The sequence below is a fragment of the Centroberyx gerrardi genome, chromosome 1 (assembly GCF_048128805.1).
Source record: "Centroberyx gerrardi isolate f3 chromosome 1, fCenGer3.hap1.cur.20231027, whole genome shotgun sequence".
NCBI classification, from domain to species: Eukaryota; Metazoa; Chordata; class Actinopteri; order Beryciformes; family Berycidae; genus Centroberyx; species Centroberyx gerrardi.
The window spans coordinates 23,450,158-23,462,217 of record NC_135997.1 but is presented as its reverse complement, the minus strand read 5'-3'; the positions used below and the strand labels follow the sequence as shown (position 1 = coordinate 23,462,217).

The window sequence follows — 12,060 nt, the reverse complement described above, 5'->3', positions numbered from 1 at the left end:
TTAAAAGGAAAAAGAAATAGAGCTACTAATGGGGGCCCAAGTAGACCGGAAAGACCTTTTGTCCGACCCATGCGATTCATCGGTCGGTGACCCAAAAAAACATAACATAATGATTGATTACTTCCCAGACATCCCATCTCATAGAGAGCCAGAGACACAGGTTTTACCAAACACATTCCTTTATGAAATGTCATGGGCTTACATTACATTTCCACATTTAAAACGGAATAGCTTTTACGGACAAAACAAAAGAATGTAAACTGGGACTCCAATCAACCAGTAAATACATGCTGGCATGTAACGGGTAAATTAAAAACAGTAAACCTTCAACTTGAATGTGAAATGAAAAAAAACCCAACACAATTCAGCTTTCTTTTTCCAAGGCACTTTGCATGAGAGAAAAAAAAGAGAGAAAAACAGAGACAAGTACAGTAGGGAGACAGAGCTCCAAAGACTTGTGAGTACAACATCTTGCACATAAATTAAGGTAACAAAATTAATACGCACTATAAAACAAATAAAAACTAACAAACAGAAACACCTATGCTTTGGTTTCTACCCATGTGCCACATACTTCACTGAAATTACTATAGCTATTGTCACAGCTTGACAAGGCAATGGAACTGAGTTCGACAACTTTATCTCCGAGATGAAAATCCACAAAAGTCCTAAGGCAAGCTGGTTAGTGAACAGATACTAGGTCAACCAACTGAACCCGTTTTCTTTAACACTTTTATAAAAAATAGAATCTATCTCTGCAAGGCTGGGAGATGACACTCATTTTCAACACAACGCTGAGTGGTGTTACTTTTCAATACAACATGTGTTAACAGCAAAACACGTTATGCTGAAAAGTAACACAAGATACGCAGTAATCCCCGATCCACTCACTGATGTGTTGAAAATGACGACTGCTTGCTACACGAGTCTTCTTGACAGCGCGTCGAGGCCGCAGGTCTTAGGTGGAGGCTGCCACGGTGCCTTTCTTGTCGCTGAAGAAGCTCCGCAGCATCAGGACTTGGCCGATGCTGACGGCGAACAGCAGCATGGTCTCTCCGACGGACCAGTAGGTGACCCGCTCGTGGAGGTCCTCCGCCCGGATGCGGTCGTGCGCCTCCCTCAGCCTGTACCACGTCTGGGAGTCCGACACCACCTTCAGGATCTCGTGGATGGAGAGGCACGCCGACTCCATCTGAAAACAGAGAAGTCGAGGGAACGTTTCATATTAAAATCGGCCTCAAGCTATAGCTCTGTATAGGGTAGCATGCAAGTTTAGAGCTACATAATGGAGAAGTGAAGGCATAGAGATGGTGGCTTCTTGAACTGTCATGTCATGTCATTCTGTCCTTCCTGTTCATCTGGCACTCAGCGTTTCTGATGGTTTCCCACGCTGGCAAAAGCAGATGTTAAGATTTGGGTGTTTTACACTGTGGCATGTATAGTGATGTCAAACCAGGAGGCTGCAATGTTCATGCCGATGGCTCAGTCTTATGTTATTCCTATTTGTTAGACATTATTCCTATTTGTTAGAGGAGTACCTTACACTCCCTTTCTTTATCCTCTGCAATAAACTTAAACTCAAAAGCGCCAACAACAAACACTGTGTATGCAAACGGGTTGCCAGCAGTCTCTTTTTAGGGATTGGGATTCCAGCAGCCTCTGTTTGATGGAAAAAAAATACGAAACCAAGGTGGGAAGCAGATTTTCTTTTGAAGTAAAAATAAGAAATGGACTGTGTCATCACATCCAGTATCATCAAATAATTGAGGGTAACATGTGCAATAAGACCTTTAACCAATCTGTCCAAACTTTTTTGATTCCAAGTGAGAAAGCATGCCACTGCACTAATGTTGTACCCTCAATTCTGACTGGTCATGTCAATACGGTCCACTAGGGGTGGCAAGTTCAGCTTTCTAAGGCTGCAGCACAGCTAAGGTGTATGTTGAACCCGCTGAGACTTCTTGACTCTGTCAGAACATCTCTGGCTCCACCTAGTGGGCTTAACCAACATAAACTGTCCCACTTCTGACAATAACGTCACTTTAGTCTGTCTTTGGATTGCTACACTGGCTGAGGATAAGATAGTTTAGCCTGCTAGAGAGTACAGCATCAGGAACATATGCTACAGTTTTAGCAGTTTATCTAACTTAGTCAGTTTTAAAAGTATACAATGTCATTTTCTCAAAAACTGCAAATGGCACGATCAGTGATCAATCACTGAACTGCCCCTTTATTGAACGATTTTGAAGAATGCAAATTTTGGTATAATGTTGAGGCTTCCATCGTCAATTTAACACAACGGCCAGGTTTCAATAAAAGGCTCAGTCCATTGTTTTGAAGCAGAGTGTGTTGGAAAACTGAAGTGTGTCAAGCTTAAATGTTGATCTTAACACCCCAGCTGCCCACCTCTTCTTCCTTCTTGATTTTCCTTGTGCTTAAATAAAAAGTAAGCTCCAGAAGGATACAGTTACACTACAGCCATTCACAATTTGGGGTGTAACACACACACAGTGAGACTCCTCTCTGACTAATGCAGTTTCTCACCATCTCTCTCTCTCCAGCACTGTGCATGAGCAATACCCTCCACTGTGACCAGATGCTGTCCACTAAACCCCCCCTCACTTTCCCTTGAGCTGTTTTACATCTGACATATGCAGACATGCACTGTGTTTGTCTTGTATTAGCATGTTATTCTGTTTGTCCGCCCACCAAGGCATCTTTGCAAGTGTTCAAGATTGAGCAACGAGACGAAACAGCACGCTCAGCGGGGCAGCAGAATGAAAACAATTGAACAAATCCCTAACCTTGACCTAGAAGGGCTTTGGCACTGGTGAACATTTGGGATTTTGCAGCCTGCTGACTGTTTTAACTGAGCACACTTGATCTTTTTCAACAATGGCCTGCCTCACACTCCCTGCCTCAATCCTGTAACGCACACACTCACACGTGGGAGCTGCCAAGTAACAGCCGCAGTCTCGCCCTTTGAGGCTTTCCACTGGTGCAGATGGAGTTTAAGTGCCTTGCCAAAAGGTTCCTCAACAGTAGCTAGTAGATAGGGTGCACTGGATTTACCTGAGTCATCGCTGTGGCTCTGTTCATGTCTGGGAGGAGGGGTCGCTCTTCTCCAGCACGGAAGTCCAGGTACACCGTTTTGTGTGAAAACGTCGAGAACTCATTGCTAAAGCAGACCTTGTAGACTCCCTTCATGGCTGTGGTGTGAGAGAAGCTGTCATACTGCTTCTTCCTCTCCTGATACAGGACGTTGTTCAGAGGATCTGTGACGAAGCAGTCCACATCGTAGTTCCCCCCTGCAATGACCTAACAGAACATAAAACACACACAATAGCACAAAAAACAGATAAAGGTTGTGTGTGGACCTCATGGAAATATCTATGGGACATGTGACCTATATGCATGAGAGAATTCCTGAGGAGTGAGGAGGGTTACTGAATAACGGATGGACTGTGCAATGCAGAAATAGTTGAAACTGTGGCCATTCAACAAACTGTTCAAGGTTTACAAATACACAGAATCTGATGTCAGTATCCGTGCTATTAACCTAGAGGAAAAGGAGGTGGAAGAGTTTGTCATGGGGATTATTAAGTGGGTACATCTCATGAAAAACCAGGTGTGTTTTGTGATACCTAAACCGTTACAACTAGGCATGTTCTTCACACTTCTCAAGTAACAAGAAAACAGTCAACTAACTTTTTCTATATCACCAAAAACCCACGATGACAACTCTTTGTAAACAACAGGCTACACACCTGAAACCTTTAACTTTTTGAAGAGTAACTTACTTGGAAGTCTATGTCAAACTTTACGCCACTCTCTAGTTCTTCGTAGAAACATTGCTTATCATTGTCAGGTAATTCAAATGTCAGCTCCGTGCCACAAACAGCAAGCACATGCAGCAGCAAGCAGCACAGTCCGATGTACCGCATGTTGAAGGCCCGGCTTGCCAAAACCTGCAATAGAACTGAACGCTACAGTGTTGCTGATGCAGCTCGGCAACGATATAAAATATTAAACTGATGATGACAGCTGGAAGAGGGGAAAAGTTTAGCTCCACCACAACTGACGTGGCACGCGCCCGAAACACTTCCGGGGCAGGCTTGTTTTTATTTGTATTTTTTTCCCCGCAAGAACTTACTGTCATTAACGAGAAAATTATTTGATCAAATAAAAGCAGTACAACTTACGAAGTGTATTTTTCTACATGTCGGCCTGGCAAATTTTAAAATAGCAGGAGCTATGGACATTTTTCACGATACACCGTGATAATCTTCGCCAACATATACCAAAAGTTAGATAAATTAGCCAGGCAAAACTTCACAGTAAAACATACCATATGGGAAAAAAGGTATGGCACGCAGAACAACAGTGTGAATCTTTATATTAAAAGTATAGTGAAATTACAGTTGTAAAATAGATACTGAGAAGAAAGGAATTCATGTCCTTATGGACGGGTACAATAGCATTTCAGTGATGTCAATGTATTTGTGAGTATTTTGAGTGTTTCCATATGCATTTTGTTCTGTGCACCCCGATACTCAGGCTATTCATTTTTTTCTCAAAAGAAACAAATTCTACGCTTTTATTTTGACAGCAAATGGCTTAATTCCCGGTGTTATTCTCGCTGGCTTGACACTGATAATTGTGGCAGATATATATGAAAAGGACATTATGGAAAAAAACAATTGTGTTTTCATTTTGGCTGCTTCAGATTACTCCTTAAATATATTCAATACTTTCATGTTGGTATTTCGTGTTACCTAAAAAACGTAACATATGCCGGCCAATAAGGGTTTTATTTTGTAAAACTAACCGGCAGTGCTACATGCATTGCCAAGTACAGTACAGTACATTTATTCCTGCTGGTTTGGCTGTTACGGGATGTCAATAGTGGAACGCGGAATAGCTGCAAGTTAAATGACACAAGCAGATCCCTGCGGTGCCATTAGATAACAGGCAGGGAGAGCGCGCGCACAGCTGAGCGCTCACTCACGATACCACATTTAATTTCCATTGTAGCATTTTAGGGAAAAGCAAAAAGATCGTCGGAAGAGTGATTTCAAACTAAGCTTCTATTTTAACTATTATTACCAGCCTACATTATGCAAAACTACACAGAGGAGATCTGGCACTTTACAAAGAACCATGCTACCGGGCTCACAGCTGCCCTTGCAGGTGAATCAATGCTCTTATTATAAAGTAAATTGTGGATATGTTCTTTTTATTTTTATTTTTATTTTTTTTAAAGCATGCTTCCACATTTTCTTAATTTAGTTGTCAGTGCAAGTGCAGGGATTGAGATTGAGACTGAAGCTTGATGACTTGATATAAGACTAGTATAAGAATGCAATGGATTATCAATGCATGTGCACTTGGTGACCATATGCCAATCGACTTGGTTATAAGTAGCCTTCAGTATTCAGCAACAGAAAGAGCAGTTATTTTGTAGAAACATATGTCACATATGTCCCTGTTTTTTCCTATCATGACAGAGGCAGTCATCCCTGTTGCTATCTGTCTGTCTGTCAGTCTATGTATCTATCTACAAATAATTGCCATTGCTGTAACTGAATCACTATAGTTAACTGTTTTTTCAAAGATTATGTAGCCTATATAAAAATTCTCAAAACAGTACAGTGTCTAAATCTATTCATAAATATGTCCATTTTATCTCTTTGGAGCTCAATATGTCTGACTGAAATACATCTCATATGCAACTTTGTGTCACAACAGGAATATCTTCATTTCTGTTAGGGTTGGGCGTGCTGGCCTTGCGCAGGTGGCTGGCTGGGGGAGTTTGTCGCAGCAAGGTCAGGCTGGATGGAAAAACAGTCCTGATCACTGGAGCCAACACTGGCATTGGGAAAGAGACAGCGCTGGATATGGCCTGTCGAGGTGAGACCCTGTAAATAAGAAGAAGATGCTATCTGGTGGCGTCAGAAACACTGACCCTGTGTCGACGCTGGCCTATTACAGAGATACATGCACATCGCCTCAATGGTCAGCCTTGATTATGAGCCGAAGAGCTGTTTTCTCTCTCTCACAGTGTTGTTTGTGTAATGCTTTGGCTTATCAAGAGTGGGACAATACGCTTACCTCACCATACGATTCGATATGCGACATGGGTTTCATGATTCGATACAACCATGATACGATGTAATAAATAAAAGTTCAATGACAACAAAGTATGACTGTGCAGAATTATGTTTATTTCTGAGCCACAAATCTTTCTAGCAATAGCATTGTCTTGCTAGAATGTAAACAACAATTTAAAAATGTCATTACAAAGTGCAAATAATATAATTTGGATGGAGAGCTTGTGAAATTGTGATTGTCATGCCGTCTCATTTGTGATTACTACAGCAGAATAAAATGGAGCTAATATCACCATTCATTTTTCTGCTCCACAATACGTATTGTCACATTTTTGTATTGCGAAATATTGAATTTCGATATATCGTCCCATCCCTACTTTTTCATTATAGCCCATACCTAAATTAGCTAATGAACAGTTATTACCATGACTGCTACTACAGTACTCCTTCCACTGTTACTACTTGAAGCTAAAACACAATGACCTTTCCGTTTCATTCTTGTCTAGGGGCCAGAGTGGTCCTGGCCTGCAGGGATATGACCAAAGCCTACGCAGCAGCTGACGAGATCCGGCAGCGTAGCGGGAACGGCAACGTGGTGGTGAAGAAACTGGACCTCGCCTCGCTGCAGTCTGTCAGAGACCTGGCCAAAGACGTCCAGGAGAACGAGGAACGCTTGGACATCCTCATCAACAACGCAGGTATCGCACAGTGGTTCTCCTTATCTTCAGACAGAACAGTATTAAAATAATCACAAAAACATCATACAGAGTCCATGACCCTCAACAGACAAATACATATCTAACATATCATCCGCATTCAACTAAGAGCCCTGTTGGAAATTCCACTGGTAAGTTGTAAAGTCAGAGCACAACTCAATGCAAAATTAGTGCAATTTAATTGTACGTGTATCATTACATTAAAAGTACATTAAAACTACTAAACAGATCCAATGGAGCAGATTCTAGATTCTACTTCTTGCTCCAGGTCACCTCAACAGTAGATGTTTAGGAGTGTTACCTTTTCTGCTGGGCTTGTAATTTCTTTACCTGACGTTTTTCTATTATCCATGAGCTTGTCAGTCTAAAGGGTAAAGGGTATAAAGGCTGGGTGTTACTGTGATTTTCCCAGACTAACCAAGGATTCAGTGATTGTGACTTTCCAGTCACAAGCCTGCTTCTCTGTAACCTTCAAGCTCACCCTGCCCGCCCCAAATGTTACGCAACTTGAGGTGCGCTCAATGTAACACAAATTTGTCACAATGTAGGTGAAAATTGTCTGTTGGTACTTTAACAGAAATAACTCGTTTGCGTTAGCATTCCTCATTAAAAAGTAACTAAACCCAGATGATGTGATTACATCTTGTATTCTATAGAAGGTGACATCACCTGGCACCAAAGATCAGCCAATAGCAGATGGCAATTTCAGTAGCATGCTTTTTACCATTAAATGTCAGGCTTTACACAGATTGTGTTTGGGGTTTAGTTACTCTTTAAAACCAATGGCTACTATTAGCCACAAGCTAGCTTTGTAGTACAATGCACCTGGTACCTTTGGTTTCAATAGTGTTAATAAGCTGTTTTTGAGGTAGCTGGTGAACAAATGTAGATAATTGTTTCCCAGAATGTGACGTGCTTGTGGTGAGGGAAAAAACAAACAGACTGAAAATCAAAATGTTAAATTATCCCTGTAAGCTAAATTAAACACATCACATGCGTTTTCAATAAGCAGCCATTTAGCCGAAGGATGTTGTCTGTTTTCCAGGAAATTGAGGCTGACTCATGACTGCGCCGTGCGTCAGTTTTATTAGATAAAAAATCGAATAAGTGTTTTTGTTTGTTTCATCCTTGTTGGTAAATGACGATGTTGACTTTCAGGTATCATGATGTGTCCTAAGTGGCAGACCGAGGATGGCTTTGAAATGCAGTTTGGTGTCAACCACCTGGGACACTTTCTCCTCACCAACTGCCTCCTTGACCTGCTGAAGAAATCAACTCCAAGCCGTGTTGTTATTGTCTCTAGTCTGGCCCATGAGAGAGGTGAAGAGAATGTTATGTTATGAATATGAATTTCACTAATTTTAGATACATTTTAGACCATGAAAGCAACTGGGATCAATACTCTTCAAAAGTTAAGACAGTGACTCTTCAGTCTGCTATCTTCATCAGATACTTTATAAGTGAAACAAAGTAATATCTGTAATATTTTATTTTATAGACGAGGTCAAACACCAATAGTGGTGACATAAATAGTCTCCACCTTTGTTTTGAAAATCTCTTCTAAAAATGATACTTGATATTCCAAATCAGCAAAGTAGACCCACATGAAATTATTTCATTCATTCATTCAAGACTGCAGCAGTTATACCACAGCAGATCAAACTTGCATGCCTCTTGAATTTAAAACGTCATTTCTGTTTAAAGGATAAATGCCGTGGTTTTCACAGGTCATATCCACTTTGAGGACATCAACTTAGACAAAGACTATAAACGTGAGAAGAGCTACAGCCAAAGCAAGCTGGCCAATGTTCTCTTCTGCAGAGAACTGGCTGCCAGACTGCAAGGTAGAGAACAATATACATTTTGTCTTGTTCTTGCTTTGTCGTTCTTGTTTTGAGCCTTTGTGCCTCTCGGTGCTGCTTTCCCTCTGCCTTGTAACTGTTTTTGCTCTGTTAATTGTCTTATGATTGTGAATGCATTGCCAATAACATTTGACTTGATTGGACCGATCCCTCTCACTAGACACCGGTGTGACGGCGTACAGCCTTCACCCCGGGGTGATCCACACTGAGCTAGGCCGGCACTTGTTCCCTAGCTTTGCCCTGTGGAAGCGCCTCATAGCCCTTCCCCTCCTGATGCTGATAAAAACTCCCAGAGAGGGAGCTCAGACCACCATCCACTGCGCTGTGGAGGAGAGCCTGGCAAACGACAGCGGCCTCTACTACAGGCAAGGGCATTGGCATTAAGCCTCGCTCGAATGTCAATACAACTTTCATTAGTCAAGTGACAGCAATACAATAGTTAGGATCATTTTTTTTGAGACTGAATTATTTGATTCTGATGTGAAAAAATAATCTGATTTCAATATTTCGACAATCTGAAAGACTAAGCTCATTTCAGATGACGTTGATGCTCAAGTTCCCCAAACACACTATGGACTAATTTGCAGTTGCACTTGTCTTTAATTCAATCTGTTTTGGAAAAAAAAGAACAAAAAGAATGAAGAATTTTATTCCAAAATTAGATTTTCACATTTTGATGATGGCTACACGGATTAAATGATTGGCATGAAAGTAAAACGAATCAAGCAAACACATCTACATTATTAGTTATTTCAACACCTTTGCCAACAAAGTAGCAACATTTTGACGATCGGCTCATCATATTTTCTGGTAACGTTTTTTTCTCAAAATGGATGAATTAACCTTTCATACATTTTTGCATTGCTGATTCTTTTCATTCACCATGCCCATTTGTTAGACAAGTCGTAATAACTGAGACTGAAATAAGCAATGTAGCACTTTATTGAATCTCATCATATCCACTCTTCTATGTCCATGGTGTAATAAAATAATCTAATCACATTTTATTGCATGATAAAAGTTTTATTGCACAAGCTTCTTCTGAACTAGTAGCCACTTCAAATGACTTCATTGTATTGGACTTCAGGTGATCATGTCCTGCTCTTTTCTGTGCTCTGTTGTACAGCGACTGCGCCCCCAAAGAGGCAGCCCCACAGGCCCGGGACGATGCCGCAGCCAAGAAGCTGTGGGACCTCAGTGCCTCCATGGTTGGTCTGGCCTAACACAGCAGCCTGTCCCGCTCCTCATCAACCATTCCTCCTGCTGAAATCAAACACCCTACTTACATGGGTGAAAATTGTGGCTTTACACATATGACCTCGAGAAGAGCTCTAGCTGCAGAAAGAGATATTTTTCCAGAAACCAATATAATTTGGCTTCCAATCTTCTGCACATTATAATCATAGCTTTTCGTTGATTGTATCTATGCTGGAGTATCATATGCACATGTGGGTAATACTGGTAATACTGGTAATACTGGTACTGACAATTGTTTTATCCACAACCTTGGCTGGATTTTTGCATTATAATGAGTGATTTCCTTCATGCATATAACTTTGTATTTTGTTTTAGAGAAATGCTAACCATGTGGGCCATCAGGATCACCAGCTCTCATTTTCTCATCTCATGAAATGTGTTTCGCAAATTCCCAAAGACCTTCAAGGCGCTGACGCTCAGAGCATCAAACAATAATTGCAAACATAGAATAATTATAAGTAGGATATTTTGTGTCATCCTCATTGCAGTTGCCATAGTAATAAAGATAAGCGAGGGAAAACAAAATAGTGCTAAGGACCAAAATGGGAAGGGATCTATTTGTTAAGCAGTGAAAACTCAGAGCCTGTTTGAGTGCAGGATGAGGTAAATTGTGGTGAGGTGGCACTGAGGTGTAGCCCGGAGGGTGGGAAGTGACCTCGCCGTACCGACTGTGGTGAGAAGATCGTTCCAGCGCTCAGGAGCAAGGAGAGACAGAAGCCTTGATCAGGTGGAGAGAGGGAGTGGATGCCTCGGGGGGGAAAGTGCTGAGGAAGCTCCCAGCAGAGATCCAGATGGCTCGTGAGCTTACAGAATGTAATGTTTGTTTTTCCTTACCTAGCGGATGCCGTGTGTTGTATTGTGACAAGGGAATGTTGGTGTCTTCTTTATCTTTGTTGAAGTGAGAAGAGACACACTGTGTACATGTGGTACTAACCGAACCTGCTCCAAATTAACAAAAAGTCGACAACAGGGGACCTTAGGCTTGCAAGCATTTTATTACAATTAGCAGTATTATTGCAAAACAATATTGAAATATACTGATGAGAAGATGAGATTGAAAATGATGGCACAATTTTAAACAAGTTGATTTTATTTGGTAATAAATTAGCATATTGATAAACCTTGTACTCTAGTCTTTTTATCAAAGATTATCAATGGATGACAGAGCTGCATAGACAAAGAATGCAAAAATAAATTATGAATTTATGCAACAATAGTGGCTATTTACAAATTAGGAATAATATCCACAACATTTGTAACTTAGTTGAATGGACCCATTTGGTCAGTGCCATTCCATCACTTCCAGAGACACATTGAATGGAAAAACTGGCGCGTGAATACAGCTGCATATTTTTTGTGACAAAGTTGTTATAACATTTTAACTTAATGGAAAAGATAAGCATGTGAAAAAGGTGAATACAGCCCCATCTTGTGTTTGAGAGGAGTTTATGCATCTTTGGGAAAACAGGTTATGGCCTAAACTAAACCAAATCTAAGCTTCTTATCTTCAGCTAGTAACAATATCATCTATTTCCCCAGACCTCTATCAAATGATGGAAAATATTAGTGTAACCAAGTATCTGAGTTCAAATATTTTTTATTAGATTATGCACTGTGTGTGGAAAAATAAAGCATCTTTCAGCTATTATCAACCACACATGCAACCACACATCAAAATTACTCAAAGGTATGAGGATTTCCCTATGAATCAACATATTTGTGGGGATGATTTTTATGTCTAATCTAAGGACTTTATTTAACACACATAGTTTCCATTAATTGCCATATTCACATCTCTAGTTTGAATCAACTTGCTTATTCTTGTATGTTAAATGTGAGAGGTGTTCTTCCATATGAAACAACCTTGGCACTGAGCTCTAATTACAGAGTAGAAATGCCAAGGCTGCGTGTTTGTGGGTGTGAAAAGCGTGGCATTATGTTGACACGCATCATCATATGGAGATGACTTACCTGATCTTGTATTCCTGTTCACCAGTTGCATCATCCTCAGTGCAGGTTTTAATGGATTATGTCAATCATGCTGTAGCACTTTGGGATGTGTGTCCAAGCTCAATCTAACCCCATTGGTTTTCAAACTTTCTGTTGGGGGAACCC

General features: G+C 40.8%; 2 protein-coding genes across 3 annotated transcripts; one reads left to right on the top strand and one right to left on the bottom strand.

The window, feature by feature from the left end:
• Positions 1-178: 178 nt before the first annotated feature.
• tmed3 (transmembrane p24 trafficking protein 3) lies at positions 179-4,157 on the bottom strand. The gene is made up of 3 exons (XM_071911050.2): positions 3,801-4,157; positions 3,073-3,318; positions 179-1,192 (listed from the first exon to the last, which is right to left on the bottom strand). Exons 1-3 carry the CDS (start codon positions 3,942-3,944, stop codon positions 959-961), a joined length of 624 nt encoding a protein of 207 aa, XP_071767151.1. The 5' UTR covers positions 3,945-4,157; the 3' UTR covers positions 179-958.
• Positions 4,158-4,965: 808 nt separating this feature from the next.
• LOC139920942 (retinol dehydrogenase 12) lies at positions 4,966-11,561 on the top strand. 2 transcript variants are annotated; one of them, XM_078283740.1, is made up of 7 exons: positions 4,966-5,190; positions 5,749-5,910; positions 6,617-6,808; positions 7,985-8,146; positions 8,554-8,670; positions 8,849-9,053; positions 9,815-11,561. In XM_078283740.1, exons 1-7 carry the CDS (start codon positions 5,118-5,120, stop codon positions 9,909-9,911), a joined length of 1,008 nt encoding a protein of 335 aa, XP_078139866.1. In that variant the 5' UTR covers positions 4,966-5,117; the 3' UTR covers positions 9,912-11,561. The 2 variants fall into 2 exon arrangements, with proteins under 2 accessions (XP_078139866.1, XP_071767150.2); XM_071911049.2 differs by having other exon boundaries at positions 5,770-5,910; positions 9,815-11,560.
• Positions 11,562-12,060: the final 499 nt, after the last annotated feature.